The sequence below is a fragment of the Taudactylus pleione genome, unplaced genomic scaffold (genome assembly GCF_031769625.1).
Source record: "Taudactylus pleione unplaced genomic scaffold, aTauple2 ptg000244l, whole genome shotgun sequence".
Classification (NCBI taxonomy): domain Eukaryota; kingdom Metazoa; phylum Chordata; class Amphibia; order Anura; family Myobatrachidae; genus Taudactylus; species Taudactylus pleione.
In genome coordinates, this window is record NW_028284646.1 from 1,065,411 (window position 1) to 1,091,759 (window position 26,349).

Consider the following 26,349-nt stretch of genomic DNA (forward strand, 5'->3'; position numbering starts at 1 on the left):
TTCAGAATGGTGAACTGCAGTCATTTATTAAGCTTTTTATGGTGTTAGCCCCTAATGTGGAGCCCAATGGGTCTGAGCCTGGCAGTAAGGTAAAAGCTATTAGTTTTCACTGAGTGGAGTCCTGTCAAGTGAATTCATAAATAGCCCCAAAATTATACTTTTTATAGTGATGTGCACAAATCCCCTTGCTTTGATTTTGGCAAAACCACCTTCAAATATTATGGTTTTGGCCAAACCATTTTCAAGTATTTTGGTTCAGATTTGGTCTTGGATTTCTTTTGAAATTGATTAAAGCAGCTAAAATCATGTAATATGGACTTGTTGACATGCAATCCAAAACCCTAGATTTGGTTATTAAATCTGGGTCCAAAACTTACAGCATACCCGAGCTGGGACTCTGTTCTACTCAGAACCTCAGAAGGCATCCAAGCTAGGATTCGATTCGACTCAGAATTCCAAAGTTTGGGGGTTTCGGTTTATCACTGCTATATGCTTTGACAAGCAATTACATGCATCTGAACTAACATGCAAAGGTTTGTAAATAAACCCCATTATACCAATGGAAAAAATTATTCATAATAGTTACAATGCTTTTACTCACAAAATAAAATGTTTGCACCATTTGTGATATTATTGATTAGTGGAGGATGGTAAGAAGCAAATATTTGATTGTATTCCTTAGATATGTGTATTCCTTAATGTTAAGTAGAGTAAGTTGCACTTAAAGCTAAAAACTGATTCTAAATAAAAGGGGGATATTGAAGTCCAAGACTTACTGTTTTTTATTTTGAAAGTGTTTATCATATAACCAGAAAGAGTGCTGTATTTCTGAGAATAAATTAAGGAGTAAAGTCAGGGGATTCAATAGCATTAATAACAAATTGCATGCAAAGCTTTTTTATTTATTTTTTTGAGGTTTTGAATGGATCTAATTTTTCAATCTGTGGACTCAATAGCTTGGTTAAAAATAAGTGCTGAGGGAGTGAGTCTGGTGAGTCTTATTTGTAATTATAAATGATGCAGTAGAAAAATATTGGCAGATATTTTGGCAGACAGATTGCATTATAAGGATTAAATACCAATGTGCACTGTATGAAGGGCAAACCGTATATGTCAAAAGTTTTTTGGCAATGATGGCTATAATCAGAGAACAGCTTGTGTGCTTTTTAGTAGCATGAATTAAATTAATTGTCCTCCTACTATTATTTATGTCCTGGCGGCCAGTTATAAAGTAGATCTGATCCATATGGATTTATGAGTGGTTATCTCTGCTTAATCTGGTTTCTGGAAAAAAAAACAAAAAAAGGTTATGAGATTTGTATGACAATACTTTTGGCACATGTGGTGGGCTGGTAAAAGTTGGTTTCTTGCAAGAGTGGATTAAAGAGATTAGATAGCTAGAAGGGGCTATGCTACTTGGTATAATGTTATGCTATGGCAACATCTGTGCCAGGAGCTGAGGGTGCAATCAATGTGTTGATTGCCAGACTGAATTATTTTGTTATTTTTGTCTGAGTTAAGGAGTGTTCTCTGCTCAGGGGTTATCTGAGGGATACTGAATCCATCTATTAAGGAGTTATAGATTTTATGGGGAGTTTGTTGTACATTATTTTTGAAGAAACAATAGAAAACTTCTGCAATTTGATTAGGGTTTTCTTTGATGATCACCTTGATTGTTTACAATGTAGTTTATCCAGTCTTATTGAGGGTTTAGTCATGAATCTTTTGGCTAAGCTAGTACCCACTTTAGATGCGTCAGTTTTAATGGGAATGTATTGTGTATGGGTCTAGAGTAACATTAAAATCCTCTTGAAAAATCCCATGATTGTCAGCAATGTGTTAGAGTTGATTATAGAACTCCATTTTGTTTTGTGTTGAGTGCATACAATGCTGAGTGACTTATGCCAGTTAGGTGCCTATATGCTCCTAAAACTCCTGTATAAGGAATGAACCATTTTTATCAGAAACTGCATTGGTTGAAGTGAATTGAATACTGTTGCTTATAGAGATGTACAGTTCGGTTCTCCAGAAATCTGAATCCACACGAATTTCGTGAATCTGGGTTAATCCAAGTCAAGGTTCTGATCTCTTGCGGAGATCCGGATAAATCCGGGTTGCGGTTCTGATTTGCTTGTGGTTCGGAATTCGGATTTTAAATCTGAATCTTCGGGCTTTGAGTAGCATAAATTGCATGATTTTAGCTGTTTTTAAAACTTTTTATCTATTTAAAAAAAAAAATCCAGATTCAAAACCAAAACCCTTGAGGGTGGTTTGCAAAACCAAATCTAGATCCAAAACCTTGAAGGAGCTACAGATCTAAAACCAAAACCAAAACACGGGGTCGGTGCACATCCCTTGTTGTTTGCAATGATCATAATCTCCTGGTGTTTTCTGTACTTTAGGCTGAGATGAAAAGGAAATTGTGTGACTCACCTCTCAGTGAAAAGTGTGGACTTTTGAAGTGAGCACTTACTGTAAGGCCATTGACAATAAGTTATTTCATTTTTAAACTCATGTAGGAAAGTATGCTTTGTTTAGTAATCTACAATGAAAATGCTTTATTGTCAGGGATTATTGACTGTGTATGGACTTTTAGACACAAAGGGAGGAGAGTGGCAGACAATTAGGATGGAACAATAGTTAAGAGCCATAGTGGAATGTACATCTGACGTGCATCTGATGTGCAGGTGTAACAATCAAAAATAATGAGAGTAGCAGATTAATCCATAATATTATATAAGATAAAGTATAATATAATAAAGCAGAGAAAATAATAGGGAAGTGTTGAGGATAGGCATGCTACATTATTGATTAGGCAAGTTTAAGAGGGAACGAGAGCAGGCCTGATTCAGAGATGTACACAATGATTATATTCCTGTAGTTGAGTGATTTTTTGCTAATGCATGTGCTTGAAGATCCCTAAATACTCATCTCACTACATTACACAGTGTGTACACACAAAGGCGCTGTTGTGATTGAGATGTATTCCTGGGCAGTGACTGGGAGGAGGCTAAACAGATGCACGGACTAAGGGGGACATTCAGACCTGCTCGCGAGTGCAGGACGCTCGCAAGCGGGCCGATGTTCCCCCAATGCGCATGCGCACGACGGAGGGAGCTCCGTCGTGCGCATGCGCGAGACCCGAATAACGACGGCCAAGCCGTCATTATGGGTCTCGCACTAAAGGGGGCATGCTGTCGATGGTGACTGACAGCACGCCCCCTTTAGTGGGCATGCTGGGGGCGTGGTTGCCATGGGAACGCCTACCGTCTGAGTCCGGCCCCAGCCAAAATCACTCCAGGGCTTGTGGCAACGAGACCCTACCACAAGGGTCTCGTCGCAAGCCCGATGGTCGCGATGGTCTTGACCATCGCGACCATCTTTTGGGCTGCTCGCATTTGCTGTGGGTGGTCACACACAGGTATGCAAGCGGCCAGGAGGCCGCTCCATTTTAAGGTAGGAGGGCACTGATTCAGAGCGAGCGCTCTGGTCAGAGCGTCCAGCTCTGAATCAGGCCCTAAGTCTGTCTTATGGGCATTCTATGGGAGTTTCGCTGGCGTGTCTGTAAAGTGTTTGGCAGTTTGGCCTCCAAAGTGAACGATTTTGTGTCTGTGTATGCATAGTGCTGGTGCAAGTGTGACTGATAGTGGCTACTAAAGACACTCAAAGTGGTTGTCTCAGTCCTTGCACATTCATACGCATAGATGTACACTAGGACTTTGTAGCAGCATTTGCATAAATTCGCAGATGGGTGACCGCCAGCAGACGCTGCATCTGCATCCACCTCTGAATCAGGCCCAGTGGATGCACCACTCCTGGTAGTACAGACTAGGGATAGGTATCAGAATATTAAAATGGACATAAAATATTAAAATAAATTCAATCACATTACTGAATGCTAATTGCAGGTATTATAATGGGCTTTGTTAAACACTTGATAACTGATAAAAACAACTTAATAATTCCTCAGAATCATCTGTCTCATGGTCCTGTAGGCAGTCTTACTGAGGGTCAATGATTGTAGACAAAGTCAAGTTTTATGTTAAGCTTTAGGACTCAGGTAGGTGTGCACACGCTACTGACACATGAAAATCTGTCTTTGGCAGCTGTATGAGTGGTCAGCAGATCCTGGTATGGGCATTTAAATCTGGGTTTCAAGGAGGACTTCCTCGGCAGAACCTTCACATATTCCCAATAGCATAGTTTAATCAATAATACTGATATTCTGGTTATTTAGGTAACTTAGCTTGAACATGCAAATGTACAGCCTAAATAATCTTTAATAAATAGTATTCAGAATAAGTTTACCTGTTGTTTAAAGCTGAAGAAAAGTACAGAGTAGGGTGATGGCAATGGGCCTGATGCAGCAAGAATCGCAACTGCTAATAGGCACGCAATCGGCCGATCGTTGCGTACTGCACATGCATATGCATTGCATTGCACGTGCGAACCAGCCACTGTGATTGGGATAGCAGTGACTACGCAGACTCATCGCAGAGTGATTGACAGGAAGTGCCGTTTGTGGGAGGTGATGGGGGTGGTCAGCGAAACACGTGTGTGCCAATGCGTTAGAACGCCATTGCTTGGGCGTGCATAAATTATCCACTGCGATGCCTTATGGAGCCTGAGTACTTATAGCGTGCAATGAGGTTAGCAATATCTGAGTAAGGTCCGACCTTCTGCAAGTGTGCATGAGTCTGTGATGGTACTTGATGGTATGATGGTTTTGCAGTCTTGCTAAGTATTACGGATGTGTGTAAGGTCCTTATGTAGTGCTGCAGTGATATATAGATCGCAATGGATTAGCATACAATCGCAGCGGAACTGCATGCGTAATCGCTATTGCATTCGCAGTTGTGATCCGTCATGAATCAGGCCCAATGTCAGGTGTCTTCCTATTTCTATTTCATGTGAGCTAGGTCCAGCTCATGTGTGAGTGGGTGTGCATCAGACCATTACCAGCTAATTCATTTTTCAGACACGTTTGTTTCTTTGTATATCTCCCATCAGTCCTGAGGATCGTCAGAACAATGCAATTTCATTTTATCCCTTGCCATTTATATATCCATTTTCCAGGAAAGCAATGGATTTAGGGTATACAGTATTTACCATGTGGTGGGTTAGGACTTTGGCTGGGCCAGAGTACTATACGGGGCGTGGCCTAATTGTGAAAGTGTGGCCATGCCCCCTTAAAAAATATGAATAAACAGTAGACGCAGCTAGGAGCAGAGCCAGTGGCAGGGGGCAATCGGTGCAATCATTCCCACCCCCCACCCCTTTCCTTCTGCACATCATGCAGGCAGAGAAGACTGCTGCTGCTGCTCTGAGGAAGCAACCTCACTGGACCCACCACAGCCCAGCACACAGAAGCATGTGCTGGGCTGGGGGAGAGGCTACTGCTGACAGGTAAGCAGGGGAGGGATGGCGATCCCAGGCCCCTCTGACAAGCCTGGATAATTAGTACCTGCCCCCCTGCTCAGCACCCCTGTATATAGACAAAGATTATCTCAATATTAGAGTTAACCACTTTGTACTATATGGACATAAAAAATAGATTCTGAAAAAACAGCTAATTCAGGAAATGTTTATATGGATTTTTGAGGACTACCTTGTTCATTAATATCCGCCAAAGTGCTGTTTTGTTCTTTTCAGTCACATTTAAAAAAAAAACCTACAGTACACATCATTATTGATTCCCCTAATGAAGTTTAGCACATTTAGACATTAAAGACACCACATACAAATAAATACTCACCATTCAGGGTACATACCTAATGTAGTTGCAGCACTGATACTGTACCACATCCTTCTTACCCTGGTTTCTTGTAGATGGCAACTACTCTGCTGCTTTCTCTTAGAGAGGCGAGACACCATTCATACTGAGACCACCAGACAAGCAGGGGGCTTTTCATGTAATGGTTTTTATTAGGGGGAGCATGAGAGGAATATGGCAGGGTGAACATTGGGATAATCATTAGGAATGAACAAAAGTACAATGCTAATACCTTATCAAATAAAATAGTCAACAGAAAAATATATCCGCACAGACCAAAATAATTAATAATCGCCCCTTCCCCATTTCTTTCCCTTTTTAGAACCAATATTCTACTATTCGTTGTCAGATGACGGGGAGGTGCAGCCAGGAATAAAAATAACCGCACAACAACAAAGAGAAAGTATTCCTATAGTGGAGCACTCACAGAATGATTCTTCATGGTTATGTAGTAAATTATCTTATTGACAACAGATATTTAAAATATAACTTTTAATACTATCCTTAAAATAATAGCAGCAAAATATTTCTACAAATAATTAGAGATGAGCTGGTCTGGTTCCCTTTAGAACCGGACCCACCCGAATTTCGGGGATCCGGGGCAATCCGAGCGCAGCTCAGATCTCCCTGCCTGCCCCGGATCCCTGAACCGAGCAAAACCGCGCAACCCCTCTGTCGAGTCACAAGGTTTTGTTTTCAGCAGGCTTAATGCTGATTGGCTGAGAGAGCCGTCTGTCACGGCTCTCAGCCAATCAGTGTTAAGCCCATTGAAAATACTAGAAAGGAGGAAATAAAGATGGCGCCCGCTATCCCCCGCCGCCTTACACCGCCGGCACCCCCCCACTGGCAGCATCCCAACACCACTGCTGCCGACACTCCTGCACTGCTGCCCAATGTACTGAGGACACTGTCAGTGACCCCCACACTGCCGATACTGTCGACACTCCCACAGTGAGGATACCAGCACCACTGCACTGCCGACACAGCCAGTAAATCTGCACTAAAGACACCCTTGGCACCCCGCACTGAGGACACTGCCAGTACCGCAGCACTGCCATTCCATGTACTGAGGACACCATCAGCAACCCCGCTCTGCCGACACTGCTGTCACAGTAAGTGCACTATTGGTGTATCCAACCCACACTGTATAACACACTGTATCCATTTTGGAAATTAGAAACTGAACTGCCACATGTTGGTGTGTCACTTAGCTTAGTCAGCCAGCTAGCTGGATGCAACCTTTTGGCCTTAACTAGCTGAAGCAAATAATATTGTGAGGTGGTCAAAATTGATTGGAAATTACTGGAAATAAATGTTATTGAGGTTAATTATACTGTAACAACAAAAAAAGGCCCGTTTTATGTGATTTTGGCTGTTTTTATGGTTTTTTCAAGAAAAAAATCCAGATCCAAAACAAAAACACGAAAAAAAAACACCAAGGAAAAAAATCCAAAACCAGATTCAGATCCAGATCCAAAACCAAAACACGAGCGTCGGCGCACATCTCTAAAAATAATATTCTATATGATAATAATGAAAATAATTAAAATATTCTTGTCAACCACCTATAATGTGTTATTTATTATTTATTCAAATGATCTTATAAAGCAGTTTATAATATATGTGTTAGATGGGCGTCTGTAGACCAAGGGACAAAATAATGCTATGGTGTTTGATCCAAGGTAGGTAAATAACCAATATATGTCAAGAGTCTGTTAATGCAATCTTCATTGGCACCAATTTGGGTGTGTAAAGAGACATATAATATACCTCATTCTTCAGAAGAGTCTCCTGAATAGGTTCAGAACCTTACTAACTATATGTAATCAAATCCACTTGTATAATTCAGGGGGGTTAATTAGGAATTCTCTTAAATCCCAAATTATTATGTCAAGGTGATGGAATTAATAATCTTTTAGGAATTATAGCAAATCCCATAATAACATAGGATTATATAAAATAAACCCTCCTAATTATTATTTCATCCACTGATGTAACATGTCCATCCAGAGTTAAACAGAGTCATTTCCCATTATCCTCCTCAATACAATTAATAGCTTGTCACTGTGGATGCTATTAATAACACAGTTGATGGGTGGTATCTAGACAATATGATAACACTATGTTGTCAGTGGACAATATTACTATACCAATTGGTTTTAGTCTCTGAATCCCCTATATCAATTGAAAAGAACAAAGTGTACACAATCTATCCTTCTGAAATACTGATAATTAGTATGTATGGTATGCATCCCTGACACACACTCCACAACTGAACCTTGAAGATAGCCCCTGATAATAACAACAGGTATAGCCTATGACCCAAGTGCCGTTTGATCTGCACCTCTCTGCTATGTACCGTGTGCTGTAATAGTTTGATGAAAACTGACTATCATGGGTCAGCTGTCCCCGCTTGTGCTGTCCGAACGTCTAACAGACAAACATCACATTCGTTGTGAGTACTGCATATAGGTGATTAACATGTTAAAAACACAAAGTGCACGCTAAGCAGCGTTTACCACATGTGCGTTTTGCTGTCTCACTTTCTCAAAAAAGAAAGCGAGACACCCTGCTTAGCATGCACTTTGTGTTTTTAAAATGTTAATCACCTCTATGCAGTACTCACAATGAATGAACAGTGAACAGCTGATATTATTTGTATAAAAATGTTGCTGCTATTATTTTAAGGATCGGATTAAAAGTTATATTTTAAATATCTGTTGTCAATAGGATGAGTCACTACATAACCATGCAATGAACATTTATCAACATTATGTTTTAAGAATCGTTCTGTGAGTGCCCCACTATAGGAATACTTTCTCTTTGTTGTTTTGTTTTTTTTTTTTTAAATAAAATTGTCAACATATTTCTGTATTGCCTAATCGAATTACTATCTCTAATTAAGGAATCTATATATATATTATACTCTAAAAATATACTTTATGTAATGTATCCTATAATATAATACATTTCTATTACAACACATACTACACTTATATTACAACACATACAAAACAAAGTAAAATCATATTTATATATAAAAAAAAACATTCACCTGCTGACAATAGGCCTTTTAAAATTAAAACATTTTTGATAACTATTTATGCCGGGTACACACGTTGGAGCAATATATTTGGCCAATTCGGAACGACAAATCTTGCATATCGTTTACTGTGTATGCATGTTATGTGTGCTCTCACGCTCGCATGCGACGGTCAGGTTTGATGTGCTACACATTAATCCAGATGATATCGCATGCTGTGCCATGCATGTTAATGAAGGCCAGAACGGGTGATCGTTCTGTCCTTCTTTATTCACTGCAGTGTGAACTGGCAATTATGCAATGTCCATGGTGTCCCTGGACATCAGCACGATTGCTGGTCGCACAAGTGTGTACCAGCAGTTACATGCACACTGTTGATTGAACAGAGCAGACGTTTATACAGCTCACCAGCCAGTGAGTGTATGCTGCTTGCAGGTAGTAGTGAAGGAATGCTGGGACAGCATTAAATTCAGGTATTAATCATATTCTCTTTAGGAGCAAATGAGGAGACTTATGTCTCTCACCATGTCACTCTACACAGTAAAGACAAGATGGCCCCTGCACATGCTCAGTAGTGAGTTCTGTGGTTATCTTGGGACAGAACATGAAGCCTTCCTTGGAGAACAGGAAGACTCAATAGTGCACTCCTCTTCCACCTACAAGGGGATTAAAGCTGAATGTTGCTGTCCATATGGCACAGGTAAACTTATTTCTGAAGAGTTGTAGTTAGATAATATTGACCTCCTTCTAGTACATGTGATCGGTTAAGCTAAGGTCCTTCCTGTAGCCCTAGTGGATTACTACCTCTGTTTCTCTGTTTCTGTCCCTTGATCTCCTTACCTATTCATATTTTAAGGGTGCAAATCAGTTAAAGGCTTTGACCACAAGTTGTCAGTGTTCAAATAGATTCCTAAGAAATTTGCAGCCACAAGCAACATCTCTGAGAATTGAATTACAACCCCTATAATTTAATGATCTTCTCTTTGGTGCTTCTTTCTGGTATCTTCTCTTTGTATCCTACATTGCCTTTCAGTTCCCTTTCCCTAACTGAAATGCTTCTCTGACTGGTTTGCTTTTTTATTACCTTAATGTTATTATCATTTTTCTAAATAACAGTACTGAGTACACTCATGTTCCTAAATCTTTTCATTAAGTAGCTGTAAATTCTCTAACTTTTTGTTGTCTAAATTACCTCTACTGTCCTAGATGGAGCTGTATCCAACCTTGGAGAGAGATAAAGTAGAGAAGTTATCCAAAACAACCAATCAGCTTCTAACTGTCATTTATCTAGCACAATTAGAAGCTGATTGGTTGCTTTAGGGAACATCACCATTTTATCTCTCTCCAAAGCATGAAACATCTCCCTTATAGTCTTGTACTGTACTATGCCACTCTAACTAAGGGGCATATTTACAACTGGCAGGATATTAATAGATGCTTTAATAAACCCATGTAAATGCTGAAAATCAGCTATTTGTAAAAACACTGTTTAGTAAATATACCCCTAAATCTATTTAATTTTCTCTAAACATTTCCCTCATCTCCTACTGACTATTAATGTATTTCTATTTTTTGTTCTTCATAAATATATTATATTGGATTCCACTTTCTCATACACCCTCACAATTCATGTCTATGAAGGTTCCTGTACAGAGGCTCCGTTCACAGAGGCATCTTAACAAAAACAAGAGCTTTTGTCTTTATCAGGTTTCTTTTCATACGTACTTTTAAGACAAAGACCTCTCCCCTTCCCATCTGTCCCTCACAACCAGAGTCGGACTGGACCAGAGGTGAACCAGGTAAATTCCGGGTGGGCCCCCATTCTTCAGAGATCAGCCCACTACCATGAAGGAGTGGAGCCTAAAAATATGCAAATGATTACAGAATGCAGTGACAGTGACCAGCAGGTGCCTTCAAAGTTCTGAACCATTGTGGATGTCAAGGATGAGAGGGAATAAAATCTAAGTGCACTGCCCACCATCACTGTATCAGATGGAGGCTGGCTATCGGATCCAGAGAACTGGTGGGCCTGCGGTCACTGACTTCTGCAAGGGGTCCAAACCTGAGGGCTCTACACACAGACATCAGGCAGGCGGGAGAATGCAGAGCAAGAATAAGATCCTGAGACAAGGTAAGAAACAGGAAGGCAAACACTGCATCAAGGTTAGTCCTAACTGAATATTTAAAGACATGTGTAGTCTTATTTACCCACAACTGGACAGCATTACAAGGGTTATTGCTCATCACTATCTCCCTGACCTCTCCATACTCACCACTACCTATCTACTCCACCCCCCTGATCCCTCCTTACCGAACACTATCTTTCTCCACTACCTCCCTGACACCTTAATATTCACCACTACTTTTCTACACTATTTCTCTGATACCTTCATGCTCACCATTACCTCTCTGTATTACCCCCTGTCCTTCCATACTGAACACTACCTTTCTGCAGTCTGTACTATCCCCCTGACCCCTCCATACCAAACACTAGCTCTCCAACCACTACCTCCCTTAACTACATATCTGATTGCCATGTACAGGAGTAGATCACTGACCTCTCCAAATATAAAAATTTGCAGCATCTGAACTTGAGTTTTATAGTATTTTATTTTGTCCAGTTTTGATGGCCACACAGCATCAAAATCTGGTCACACCCCTTTGTGGGCCTCTATTATTGCATTCCCATGCTCCAGCCTGCAACTGCCCACAACCTACTAAATGACTCATAAGGAGTCATAAGTATGAAACATGGCAACACAATGATAATTATTGTACTGTATATTGTGATGATGGCACTTATATGTTAAATATAATGCTGAGGTTAATGTGATGTATGGAGTATTGGGAGCAGTGTGAGGTGATTACTAGGAGAAATGTTGTTATATGGATAATTATATGGATTACTGGGATCAAGGCAGCAATGATTGCTATGAGAGCTAAGAAATAAAGGAAGAGATTGTTATACTGTAATAATAGGATAGGAAAGCAAATGGTTTTATTGTGTATGTAATATGAATGTACGCTATTTAATAGTTTTCCCAATCATGTGTTCAATTTTACAAATTACAGGAACAAGAAACAATGTTATCTTCACACTTCCTTTTCTTCTCAATTTCACGCCCTCCATTTTAGCATACTTTCTATGTCACATGCAAAAATTCATTTATCTCATGAAGGTCTTTTGACAAAGGTCTAGTTTTGCAGCTGTAACATGTCATATAGATTTTTAGTGTGCCAATATCATAATAGGATGTTGTATGGATATGTTTAGCCCTCACTTCTATTAACTGAATATTTCTGACTATTCTGCATTTTTCAGTAAATGTCTGTATTGGTTCAACAAAAGCAATTTATTAGATTGCAATTTGTATTTATTAAATGTGATTGAATACATGACAAACTGTAACAGAGCATTACAAAGTATTAAATGGTCAAGAAGTTTTGAGTTATGATGTCAGGTTCAAATGACTGGCATGCTGGCATGTGTCTCTGGTAGCAGTTTTTTGTCTCAACACTTTAACACTGACTGCTACTATTATAGGTTCATTCATAATATGGAGATGTAGAAAATGAACTAAATTGTGTAAAATGAATGTGCACATTTTGCATCAGAAGCTTGGCCTGAAGAACTTTTTTAAATAAGTTATACATTTTCAAGTATCACCGGTGTTTTAGAAGGTATATTAAGGGGTAAGTTTACTAAGGAGCCGCATCTTCGGGAGTTTCAGCTCCTGAATTTAAAGGGGCAAAAAAATACAAAGCCAAGCGTGTTTTATATTTAATACTAGCTGTTGACCACGGCTTTGATATAATTGTCTGTTTAAATCCAGATGTGGTGGCTTTAAAAAACGTTGCTTAGTAATTTATTCCTAAATCTTAAAAAGCAACTCCATCTAAATATTTTTGATTCATATTACCCAAATTATAGTAATGTTTTACAAAGCATTGCTAGAACATTGTCTGGTATTCCCAGCTGGATATTACTTCTCAGTATGCCAGAGCTATATAGATAATAGTTAAGAATAATATAATATAATATATATGTGTGTGTGTATATATATATATATATATATATATCAGAAAGCTTGCCACTCTTCCTCAAATAATGATCCTGGGTTCCCTCCGCAAGTAACAATATGCACTGTAGAAGACAATGGCAGCGACATTCCACACAAATAAATGTAGTTGAGTCCTTTATTTCAATGTTTCAATCTCAATCGATTTTCATCAGGAAGATTCTTCCATTGTCTTCTACCCTATATTATATATATATATATATATATATATATATATATAGTCCAATGTGGCCCGGCACTCGCTAATCCTCCATGTGTCAATTAGACACATGTGAAACCACATTAAATCTGCCATTTAAGAAATCCTGGAGTGACGCTGTGTGTTTTGACACATCTTGTGACTTAACACTGTGTACCTATATATATATATATATATATATATATAAAATATTATGAGTGGAAATGCAATGCATGCTTATATGTATCGTAGATTTATCAAAGCTGGAAGAGAGATAAAGGACCAACCAATCAGCTCCTAATTGTCACTTTACAGGCTGTGTTTAAAAAATTACAGGAGCTGATTGGTTAGTACTTTATCTGTCTCCACTTTATCTCTCTACAAGCTTTGATAAATCTAGAGTCTTCCTCTGGTAATGTTGATAATGCCTACTCACAATGTAAAGTGCATGACAAGACAGAGAGCTCATTGACAAAAATCACAAACTCCTCTTTATGGACATGATCTTCCTCATTTTGATGCATATTTTCTATTTTCATTTAAATGTATGCATAAAAATAACAAAGTTGTCAGGAGCAGGTTTCCATACAGGTAGTGAACTAAAAATGGAGGCATCAGGTAAATGAGTAACAGAAAGTATATTTAAAGCAATGGTTTTTAATCAGGTATAGTTTTAATAAACTAATTAAATATTATGCCAGATTATTCATGTGTTTAAACACTGACTTTGGCTAGCATGTCCAGAATACATGGTCAATTTTAATCACTTCTTAAAGGTACTGAATGCTTTTCTTAACATCAGATTGCAGCATTTTTTTACTTGAAGGCATGAGTGTCTTCCAAGATGACAATAACCCCATTCATTAGCATGTGTGGTCAACCATTGGTTTTATGAGTATGACATTGATGGTAACCATATGGGCTTATCAATCACTTGACCTGAACCCAATCAAACATTTATGGGATATGTGGGAATGATTTCTGAGATAGTATTTTACACCATCATCAGCCAGATGTCAGGTGAGTGACTTTATCGTGGAACAATACTGCTGCACAATTACAAACATTAGTAGACTCAGAGCAAACAGACTGTAATTGCTGGTCATGGGGGCAGGGCGACATGGGCCTGGGGCTGAAAATATTCAAGGGCATTTACTGAGAATGGGAGGAGCTGTGACCAATGCTGTGTGGCCAGAGCCACGTGTGTACACTCCCTACACAATCACTCTAAATACATACAAATAGAAAAACTATTTTAATACTTATGATTGATGGCTATCTCTGAGCCTATTTTTAATTGGAGGCTTGGAGCTGCAGCTCCATCTGTTTTATTGTTAATCTAGCACTATTAGGCTGGTTTAATTTGTTATGTTTTCATCAATTACTTGTATAGTAGCCTAGACACGCACCATGTATTAGAATTAATAGTAAAGCAATCATAAAATGCATATGTTCCACATTTGTTATACAGTATTCTGAATATCTGGCCTGACAATCCTCAATCTATGTAGGTATTTATTCATTATTTTATTTCCCCTTTAATACTGAATTGCATTTCTATTCAGTTCCTGTCCTTGTTAATTGCTCAAGCATGTACTCTAACTACCGTATTCATATAATTAATTACAACAGACTGTCACAAGTCTATCTATGCATACATATGCATAAGAATATATTTCAAAATAATTACATAGCTAGAATGCTTTCACATCGTATGTTACAATCAAGAGTGCTTTATAATGAAGCATTATATTCTCAAGGATTAGGAGGGAAAAACAGGAGAGCAATGTAATATGAGGATCATGATCCAGAAGACTTTCCATTTCTCCCTGTGCCTTCATCCTGCAAGACATTCAGTTGTGTATTCAAATTAACATGTAAATAAAAAATAAATATGCATGATCTGCACATTATACATACTGTGATATGTAGAGTACTATGGTATGGAATTTTGTTTAGCATGATTATGTCTTGTATAACTCTTCTAGTTACACCAAAATGTGAGGCTTGCATTAATGATAGTTTAGAAATCTTTGAATAAGGAAAAGAAATTAGAGCTAATTCACACAGTCTGTAAGTTATTTTGTATCCACAAAGCCATAATAACTAAACTATCTGTAATAGTTAACTATTTTTTAAATAAATAATCAAATACATGTAATCAAATATCTAATACACAGTGTATAATTTTTCTTTTTTAATAAACTTTGAATAGGTGCATAAGGTATACTTGTCTATTTTCCATTACGTACTTTCAGGAGATGAGAAGGCAAGGTGTGAAAAGAGGTGAGTGTGACCTAATGACATACTTTAGTTTGTGTCATCAACTTTGTGGAGCAAGGGTGTTATGGTGTTAAATTTATCATCACACCACTGTCCACTTGGTGTTTCCTGGGATGAGTGGAGTTTATGAAGGACATGCCCGTATGCTAAAGTGGGTGGTCCTGGGAGCGATAACGCGATTCACACTTAATCGCGTCACTGTAGCCCCAAACTCTGCTTTACAATGATGGTAATATATTATATAGCGGGGGCAGGGCTGCGGTGACATGATCGCACCGACACTGCGCACTTAAGATTCCCTCACACCCTCTGCTGCACCGACCAGGTAGCCCCTTCCAGACGGGGGTACCAGAATGTCAATAAGTATGACTAAAGCACCACAGGCAAATATACAGTCACTTCTGAGCAGGATGCTACTAGCAGAACCATTTTTTTAAGCTAAAGTACAATCACCGTAAAAACTGTCAATGCAGTTTTGCCTCCCTTTTCACCAGCGAAGGTGCAGAATTTTGGAAAGTGTGGAGGACAGGTAGAGGAATAAGCTATTTATACTCTGTTTATTTATTTATGGTTTGTGGATATTGTTTAGATTGCAATGTGAATTAACCAAAACAAAACATACAGGGGTGAAAATAACTTTATGGGTACAATTCAATTAGGCGCAACATACTGTAGTCTCGCCCGGGAGTAAGTGCGACTATGTTGCACTTATGGTACTGTCAGAATCACAGATTTTATGTTTGCAGGGCTGTGTACAAAAATCCCAGAGTACGAGCAACAAAGGAGGGCGAGGTCAGCTGTTATTGCTGGTGTTTCTACGCTGTTGCGACAACTCACCCCTCATGACTAATTGAATTGACCCCTATATATATATTTATATATATATATATATATATATATATATATATATATATATTATAACGCTAAACAGATCAGTGTTTTTAATTTCAAAAATACTTCTAAAGAAAAAATAAAACATTTGTTGTTAAAAAAGGTAGTATTGATAATGTGATAAGGCATCTGGCTAATGTTATCAATATCATCAGTTTAGTACGTTTCTATAGATAAAAAAGAAAACACTAAGTATTCCTTTGTGGCTCGTAGCCTTGTTTCCCTAGCTATCACTGCTTCCTAATTTTTATTTTTTCTTTCAGTTTGCAAATGTTTAATACAGATTTTGCTAGCACAAATAGCAGAGTGCTTTCTTGTCACAGCTTACAGCAGATTGTCATTGTCACCTAGTGAACTCATGCATTATTCATAACTGAGGCCATCTGATAAATTCCTCCTGACTTGCTCTTTTCTCTTTCTGAATACATTCCCGAAACTTGTTTTTTTTGGCTAAATTTGTGAATAGTTTTTCCAACCACAAAAGCATATTAACTTGAACCCTGGATTAAACCTCACCACAAAAGGGCTCCTATATGTTCCAGGTCCAAATAATTGTGTTTGAGAAACTGCTCTTGGAGTGTGGTTATCTCGTTTTAGAGAACTGCAATACAAATTCCTTTTCCATTTCTAAGTTTACTATCGCATAGTATGCAGTTGGTGAAAATATGAGTGCCACTGGCACTAATGATACGTGATAAAACTTAAAAAAGAAAACAGTTTGAAACCATCAATCATGGCTAGAATTACTTAAATTGATAATGCAGCAATAAATATTCTTTTAATGGGGCAATTTATAAAATCACACATACCTTCCAGGTAAAGTATTTCCCTTAATATATCACACACTGTATCTTGTTTGCTTTTGCTGGGGAAACAAAGGAAAGGATTTTAAAATCAATGAACATATACAAAACATCTCTTACATATTGCAATGCTCCTGAGTACTGGTTTACTTGTGGAAACTCTGGTGAACTGGGATATGTTCAACACGTCACAGCTAGCCAATACCAACTCAGATTCTTCACATACCTGATTGCTTTTTAAACAGTGATAGTATATATCACTATTTAGGGAGAGTCATCCTTTAAACTAATGGCTTCTACACAGTAGACAATATTTTGAATGATTTGGCCAATTCTGACACATCAGAAAGACAAATCATTCAAATTGACAAGTGCGTACGCACAATGTGCACTCCCGCGGTATCGTTAGTTGCATCTGCAGATATTTTGTACAAGCAGGAAGATCTGTCAATCTCGCTAACGATTCCCCTCAGATCATGCAGTGTGTACGCTCTACCAAACAACTAGGAGATATGGTTACATTATATAGTTAACGATCTAACCACCAAACAATGCAAGATCTTTCGTTTGGTTTATTGTTAGATTGCACAGTGTGTATGCACTAAATTGTTTGCCTGGGAGCTCAAGGGAAATCATTAACAACATTGCATTGTTTGCAAGTCGTCTAGTGTGTACCTAGTTTAAAATAAATGCTAACAAAAATATATGGAATAAAACATAATTTAGGTAGTGGTATGTCATAAACAGCACTAAACACAGTACTGTTGCAATTTGTGACAAAATAAAATTGGATACAACAGATAAAGGCGGATTTCATTCACAAGTCAGTTTATATCATAAGTTATTTATGTGAACAGGTAAGCACAACTCTGTGTTCCCTTAAGTGACAACAATCACATTAGGTAAGTCTTTGGTCGTACATGTAAAGGTTTCTGGACTGGAATCACCAGCAGACTTTCTCCTAGGAGAGAACATTTACATTAAACTTTCTTGGTTCATGCATATAAAGGTATCTTTGTATTCCTTCAAGCCTTGTCTTTAATTCTCACTTAGTCCTCATAAGGAGATGGGGGCAAAAAACTTGTATCCCAATATAATACCTCTTGGTATTACCAAATTAAAAACAAAAATGGTTTAATAGATGCATTATAAAATTGTATACATATAATAAACAAATATATAAGGTGTATGAGCAACAATCAAAATATCAGTTGGACATGCCTGAGTGGACTGATGAAAATAAGGGCATATGACCTGAAAGCCAGCGGTAAAAAGTCTTGGGACACTGTCAAGCAGGAAAGCCCCCACTAAGATGGTAGACAAATGGGAGCCAGCAATGATAGAATTAGTGCTCACATCATACCTGCCCCCACCCCCCAACACATTTTGACTCTCTTGTCAAGACATCTTGATAAAGGTTCCAATTTTATTTTTTCACAAATTGCATCAGTACTGTGCTTAGTGCTATTTGTAACATACCTCTACCTATGTTTTGTTACATGTGTTTGTTTTGAGTATTGTAACTCAAGAGGGTTTTTTATGAAGAAACTGCTCTTAAATAGTGCCAGCATTCAAAATCCTCTTACACTTTTTTCTATTAATGCTAACAAAAATAGTTTGACTTTAATCTGTGTGTAATGTCAATTAAATAGTTCAAAATAAATACAATATATGTATCAAAAAATGTTTTTGATCAGATAGTAAAATGCATACACCTATCTCCTAGTGAGTCTGATCTCCCATACATGTGACAAATATTTCCCTTGCTTTTCCCACTTTTAACCCATGTCTACAAACTCAAATTTCTGGGTCTCCAACTGCAACCTCCTTTTCCTCAGCTTCACCTTGACTTTGTCCTATGTACCCCCAGTTCCTAAAGCCATGTACACCTAATAACACTTAAATGCACTGAACTCTTTACTCTTCTTATCTTTTCTTGATCTCCTCCTATTTTCCATTACCATCCTGTCCTGTCCTATCCTGATCTGGCCATCTCCTTCTGCAATAAGAAGTTCACTAAAGACCAAAACATGGCTGTTTCTACCAATACACACTGCCTCAAGCACTTCGGAACCTAACTCAGGCATTCAAACAGACCTGTTAAAACAAGAATAGGTTCTGCTTAATTCGCTAAAGTTGAAATGCGAATCATAACAATTTCTTTACAGTTAATAATATTGCAAAGAGTAAATACATTTATTAAGAATTATCACAACGTACACATAAAAGATATTTACTTTATGCAATATATGGGGTTTTTTTTACCAGTAAAACATTTATGGTTCATATCTCAGCACTAAATCTCGCTCCAGCGCTGATTTTCTTCACTATTAATAATAAAATAAGGGCCCTTAGGAGCCATGCCACTGTTTGGCTGTGTCATGGGCTCTACAGAACTATTTGCTAAATATCTTTATTGGTGCTTTGTTATATAACTGAGGTAAGATATGAACAATTTGAAAAAACGTAGACAACGTCTTCATTTAGAGGATGAAAGAATGACAAGAACAATAGTAAAAAGGGAGAAAAGAGTAATCATATAGACAAAAAAGACTATGAAGATGTCAGTAAAATGTAAAAATTCATTATTTTACAATGACTGGTGAAAGCAGAGACATGTTACTCAACGATACTCTTCCATAGGAATTGGATAGTTTGTATGATGCCTATCAATCAGTTTAGTCAACATTTGACCTCCATATAATGAAAAGGACTAAAGATGTGCGCTGACCCCGTGTTTTGGATCTGGATTCATCTTCGTGTTTAATTTGGGATTTGCCAAACCACCCTCACATGTTTTGAATCTGGATTTTTTTTTTTTTAAAGTATAAAAAAAAGATAAAATCATATAATTTTTGCAATAAAATATCTGAATTCCAAACCATGGAAAGATCAGAACCGCAAGTCAGATCTGTCTGGATCTCCTCAGGAGATCAGAACTGTGACTTGGATTTCTGGAGAACCAAACCGCACATCTCTAAAAAGGACATTCATAGCTATGTCCTCTTACGTAAATTGACTGCAGTAAAAAATGGCCTTCCATAGCTATTTAATGACCATCAATGTAGATTAGGGAGCAAATGTATCAAGCAATGAGAAACTTTTTTTAGCATTTTTGCAGAAAATGTGTTAATACTGCTTCTCCAAAATGTATTAAAAGGTAGTCCATGGAAAAATCAGATTTATTAAGAGGTGCCTCTGGCTTCTTTTACTAATGCCACCCCCATAGCCAGCTATGGTGAAGTGTGCTGACCACTTACTAAGCAATAAAAAGCTGATCTATGTATCACTTGTCTAATTACACAACACTTGCGCTGCTTGCTCACATTGAAATCTTACAGTTATATGAGATCTCACGCATGCACAACATGGCCATCCTGGAGCCATATTGCATCAGCACTAGGCTTTATGTCTAGATGGGACAGAAAACAGCAGAAGGGTGATTTGGGTGAGTTACAGTAAAACACCGCTCTGGTGACTCTCTTTTTAATACATTGCTGTGCTAAGAGATCCTGTTTATATGTAAGGTGTCTTAACAAAGAGATACGTAATATATTAATATAGATGTGTCCTCATACACCTAGTCTTTTTGCACCATATGGCACAAGACACATGGTACAATTTACACACTCCGTCATGGGTAGCAGTTGTTGTACTGAATTTAACATCTTTGTTGCATTGTAGCTGCAGTCAAAGTCACTTATAGTGTCCTAAGCACACAGGATTAATAATGTTGCTGCAATTGAGTTTGTATAAAATTGCAGATTGCGCACAATACTACATGACCTGATGAATGGAGTGGCTCACTGATATCAGTAATCAGTCTTTTGCCTTTTTACCCAGGTTAGTGTCTGAGACACACACACCAACTGCGTGCAATGCCAGCGCCAGTGTCCAGGGTACTCATGCATTGTACTTTTCTTGCATTAGTGATATGAATAAGATGCAAATTTGGTACACAACTGTTTGGTGTGATGCATGGCGTTGCTTAGTCACAAAGTCCATGATGCACCAAATGGTGCTTCTTTGCGCAATTTGAGTAGTGTATGTGGACACATTGGTACATCTCTCCCATAGTGCATTATGTACGGTGCTCTCACAAATTCTCAAGTTGCTACAAAGAACTTTGTTGAAAAATAAACGCTGCAACTTTTGAGTGACATTTCCAAAAGGGGTTAGCATTTATAAGTTTCAAAACATTCAAAAAGATTTCTAAAAAAAATAAAAAAAATAAAACAAATATGGGAATGACTGAAAGAGCTAGTGTCCCTCAAAAGATTAAGGCAATTAAAATGATAACATAAAATCTGTGACTACCATCATACTGACCAAATGCTATGTTATATCTAGATACAAACAATTTTATAATCACCTTGGCTTTCTGACAAAGATTTTAAAGGACGGGAATCACTCTCCCTTTTAGTACGAACCACTAATAAATCCCCACATATTCATTTTCTATTATACCAATTTTAATGCAGAGCCACAATTGGCTCAAATTTCAATCTGGACAAAATGAATAAGTGGTCCACCAGATTAAAAAAATTACAATTGAAATATTTAGAAATTTCATAAATTTGTTTTAATCAATGATATTGTAATATTTGATAAAATACTATTATATTGCTTGAGTGAATAAATCATAGAATGCTTGTAAATTATTAACAATGTATACTTGAATGGATTATTAAAATTGAATTTCTATGGAAGAACAGTCTAAATTTCTGCAGATCATTTGTAAAATGTATTGATATTCTCTACATTCCTCAAATCATAAACAGATACTGTAATCATTGATTGGCACAACCTTTTGCAACACTGCTGAAGGATTGACTTTGATCTATAAATGTTTTCCTCATATGACCTCACTAGATTTATGGTTTGCTATAAATATTTAACAGAAACCTACATTTAAAAGAACAACTTCTTAAAATATGCAAGTTGAATGCAAAAAACCCCTTAGTTTTTTTATACTCTATATATTATCAACATTATACGCTTACACAAATTTTGATTTTAAATATATACTATTGTATCAGAATAATGCAAACAGTTCAATTTTGCATTGAATGGAACATCAGACTAAAGTCATATATATAAATAAATAAATAAATAACAGATAATGAATGTGGTTAGTGTAATTCAAGTTACATTCCAGGGGAGGAACAGAGCATTTATAATTTTTTTACCATATAGGTAATAGTTTAAATAAGATGAAATATAATTTAGAAGGTAATGTTAAGATATATTAGGGTTAAAGGGAAATTGTTTGATTTAAAATATCATTCATGATTAAATGTGATGTTAGCTATAGAAAAAAAATATATATATATATAATAGTAAAGAGTAACTGAAATAGTTTTGATTACATAAGTTACATGTTTAGATAATTAAGTATGCTAGGTTTGTAATGTACTGTGTATGTGTTTTAAGACAGAGTGATTGTGCATCTTTGGAGAAATAGTCTTTGGAGAAATAGTCTTTGTATAGACTAGCAGGTACTTAAATTTGAAACTCAAGTCAGAATAGGTACTGTACAGATGTCATGTGTCGCAGCACAGCGGACCTCTCGCGTGCCTTACATTCTCCCCATTGAAGTCTATGGAATGCACGTGCATACGCACGCCATAGACGTGGACATGCAAGCTGCGCCATCCATTCTGTGTAATGCCATTTACACAGAATGACCACACAGTAGTTATGCCCCTTACAGATTACGCCACACAGTAGTAATGCCCATTACACAGAATGAACACAAAGTAGTAATGCCCCTTACAGATTACACCACACAGTAATAAGGCCCATTCCACATTATGCCCACAGTAGTAATGCTCCTTACACAGTATGCCAACAGTAGTAAAGCTCCATACACATCATGCCATACAGTACAAATCCCTCCCCCTTTACACATTATGACAAGCAGTGCAAATCCACCCCTTACACATTATGCCACCCAGTACAAATCCCCCTTCCACCTGGGTCTCTCTTCTAAATACAGCACACTTATCTGTATTACAAAGCTCCTCAGCGCGTTACTATGGGAGCTGGGGGGAAGCCGCAGTCTTTGTATCTTCCACTGGGAGTTGCAGGCTTGCAGCCCAATGCCAGAGGAAAGTCTCCTTGGCTGATGCAGGGCACTGTGGGACTGGATTGGGTCTCTTTCAATAATTCCCTTAAGAAACTAGCACTACAGCAGATGGGAAGGGGGCAGCCTGGGATCGGCCATTACTCACCGCTGAACTGTTGTCTTTAGGCTCGGAGGCGTTCAGACACCAGTTGTAGTAATGAGCTATGGCTGAGTATTCTCCCCGGGACCTGCTAGGGTGCAACCATGTTAGTTCATCTCACCTGATCAGCCTCCTCCAATGGCAGCCCTCTCTCAGCTGATCTCACGATCCAATGACCAGCTGCCTAGGGGTATTTAGGTCCAACTCCTGCAACTGGGAGTTGCTGATCAACATCACTTATGACTGTACGTAGTCATTTCCTTGTGACAACTGTCCTACGTTTCAGAAGCTGTATTGCTTTGCTTAGTGTTCCTGGCTTCCTGTGATCTCCTATGTCCTTCGTGTATTCACTTCCTGTGTTTCAATACAAGTTTGTCTCCACACCTCTGGTGCATCTCAAGTAGCAACTTTGTGTACTTTGTTCCTGTGTCTCAGTACAAGTTCATTCCTGCACATCCAGTATGTTCCCGGAGCATCTTTGTTAACTCAGGGCCTGATTCAGACCTACTCGCAAGCAGGTCGATGGTGGGGCATTGCGCACATGCAGCGTGCGCAAGCCCCGTAGAGAGTGAGAGATTTACTCGCTCCAGGGCTCACTACAAACGGGGCAGCTGTCGATGTTGATCGACAGCTCGCCCCATTTTGTAGGCGGGGTGGGGGGTGGCTGGACAAACGGAGGCATTCCTGAAGAAACGCCTGCCGTTTGTGGGCGGCCCTACTGATAATCACACGTGATGTCAGTAGTGAACTTCTGGCTCTATTAGAGCCAGAAGCTCCCTGGGGCTTGCGGCAGATGAGACCCTACCACAAGGGTTTTGTCACAAGCCCGATGGTTGTGACCATCGCGACCATCACCTGGCCGCTCACAAAAGCTGTGGGTGGTCACCCACAGCCTAGCGAGCGGCCAGGCGGCCAGCTTCAAAAAAAAAAAAGCATCCATCCTCATTCAGAGCGAGCGAGCGCTTTTTGCTAGAGGCTCTGAATGAGGTCCTCAGTTCCTGTGTCTCAGGATTAGTTCATCCCTGCACATCCTGTATGTTTCTGGAGCATCTATGTGTACTCAGTTCCTGTGTCTCAGTATAAGTTCAATCCTCTGCGCTGTTTCTAGTGTTCCCTGTGTTAGTTATTTTCCTGTAATATTATTTTGGTCTTCTGTCACTCCCACATACCTGTCCAGAGGGCCGCGACCTGCTCACTTGGTGCGGCAAAAACCTAATCCCAATTGGAGGGGTCACTGGAGAAAACCACCAAGTGAGTTAGACTCCTCACCTCTGGGCATGTCTAACCAAACCTGGGTTTGGCTGTAATTAAAAGACCTAGTCTGTCACCCCCATCGTTGTTCTACAATTATCCTAACCCCCTGGTTCTTAACCTCAACAGAGGTATTTTTAGTGCCCGGTTGTGACAGAAAGGCTGCTGCAGCACTGCCCGCTTAAATATATATTAGTAGTGGTGCACCCAGAAGATAAGGAGCTGGGCACACTGCTATCATTATACATTGTAGTGGGCGGTAAAAGACAGGTAGTAGACGTGATCATGGGATCAGGTGGCTGGTTCCGCCCACAGGGCATGTGCACTCTGTACGGGTGCACCGGACGCACCTCCCTAGTTACAACCCTGATTAGAGACATTGTTGGGCATCTTTTAATATTCAAATTTTATCTCATGTGTGCCTAATACAATTTTTTAGTGCCAGACCTAACTTTTTTAACTGTATTTTATAAAGGCTACATTTTATCCTATTGCTGAAAGTGTTCCCTAATCAGGCAGTACTGTTTTGTTTTTATACTCTCTTGCATAAAATGGTAACACCTTGGGAATGGGAAGTGTTTGTTGAATGGTACACCTATTCCTTCGAACATTTCTTAAGGGCTAGTAACTTGCTGTCATAGAGATCGGTCTCCACCAAATAAACTATATTAGAAGCATATTTCTGGACCTGAGACATAACCAAAGCACGTTTTGCCTTGTCACCCAAGCCCCAGACATTTCACGTGAGCAAAGCTTCCCACCACAGAGTTACTCATGGGCATGATGAAAAATAGTGGGGGCAACAAACAGGAGATATAACAAAAGAGAGAAGGACAACAGCCATCTTATAAAGAAGTCCTGGAGGGCCACCACACACCATCTAGTACAAAAACCAGATAGAAGAACACTGCACAAAATCACAATACAATTAATTTTTTGGCCTGCGAAGCAGGACATGGACCAGACCAGACCTAACAGACCGATCAATATAATAATAAAACAACCAACTAGTAAAAAAAAACATCCCACCATGCATTCCTTACCCAACTTGGTATAGCTAAACCAGTACCTGAAAAGTAACTGAATAAGTAAAGAGCTACAGTAGCAAACCTCCACAAACCATGGAGTGCAAAGGCTATGTTACATATGCCATAAAATACAGTATAACTCTGCAGTAACCAGGTTAAATAAAAATGATAAGATAGGTATTGTCTGTGGACTCATAGAAGAAAAAGCAAAAATATAGAAACTAAAAACATTTATGGTTTGTCTCAGGCTCCAGCCTCAGGGCACCATATCAACCAGGCAGTAACCTCCAGCAGGGTATTGAAGAAATAGACCCTGTGATCTGTCACCACATGGAGTCTGGCAGGAAACAGCATAGCATAGGGTAGTTGAAGATCATGGAGCTGTCTCTTAACCTATTGGAATTGAGTGCGGCTCTTTTTGAAATCCAAAGCAAAGTCTGTAAACACAGACACTGTGTGGTTCTCAAACTTCAGTTGACTTTGAAACCTGACCAAACAAAAAAGAACATCATAGTCCCTGAAGTAAAGGAGTTTAGCAATGAACATGCATACTGGAGCCCCTGGTTGAGACAGATTCCAGGACAGTGGGTCCATCCAAGGATGTAAGTCCGCAATGTATTTATATTCCCAAAATGTATCTCATCTTATAGAGAAGCAGAAGCAGGTGAGATCTATGTGACCAGGTCAAAAATATCTATGTGTATTTTTATATTCATAGAACCAATGTACTCTCATATATTTTGTCATCGCTGGTGTGCTCTTCAGAAGGTGTACCAATTCCCAGTACAGCTTA

The 26,349-nt window shown here is 38.6% G+C and overlaps 1 protein-coding gene across 5 annotated transcripts in view; it reads right to left on the bottom strand.

Annotated features, from left to right (window-relative positions):
- Positions 1-13,714: 13,714 nt before the first annotated feature.
- The window catches only part of MLIP (muscular LMNA interacting protein), a 258,418-nt gene continuing 245,783 nt past the window's right edge, over positions 13,715-26,349 (bottom strand). For all 5 annotated transcript variants that reach the window (XM_088479668.1, XM_088479670.1, XM_088479667.1 and 2 more), the window contains 2 exons: positions 17,057-17,112; positions 13,715-14,915 (listed from right to left, as the gene is read on the bottom strand). In XM_088479668.1, the coding sequence (XP_088335794.1) occupies positions 17,086-17,112 (27 nt within the window). In that variant the 3' untranslated portion in view covers positions 13,715-14,915; positions 17,057-17,085. The remainder of the gene's footprint in view (positions 14,916-17,056; positions 17,113-26,349) is intronic.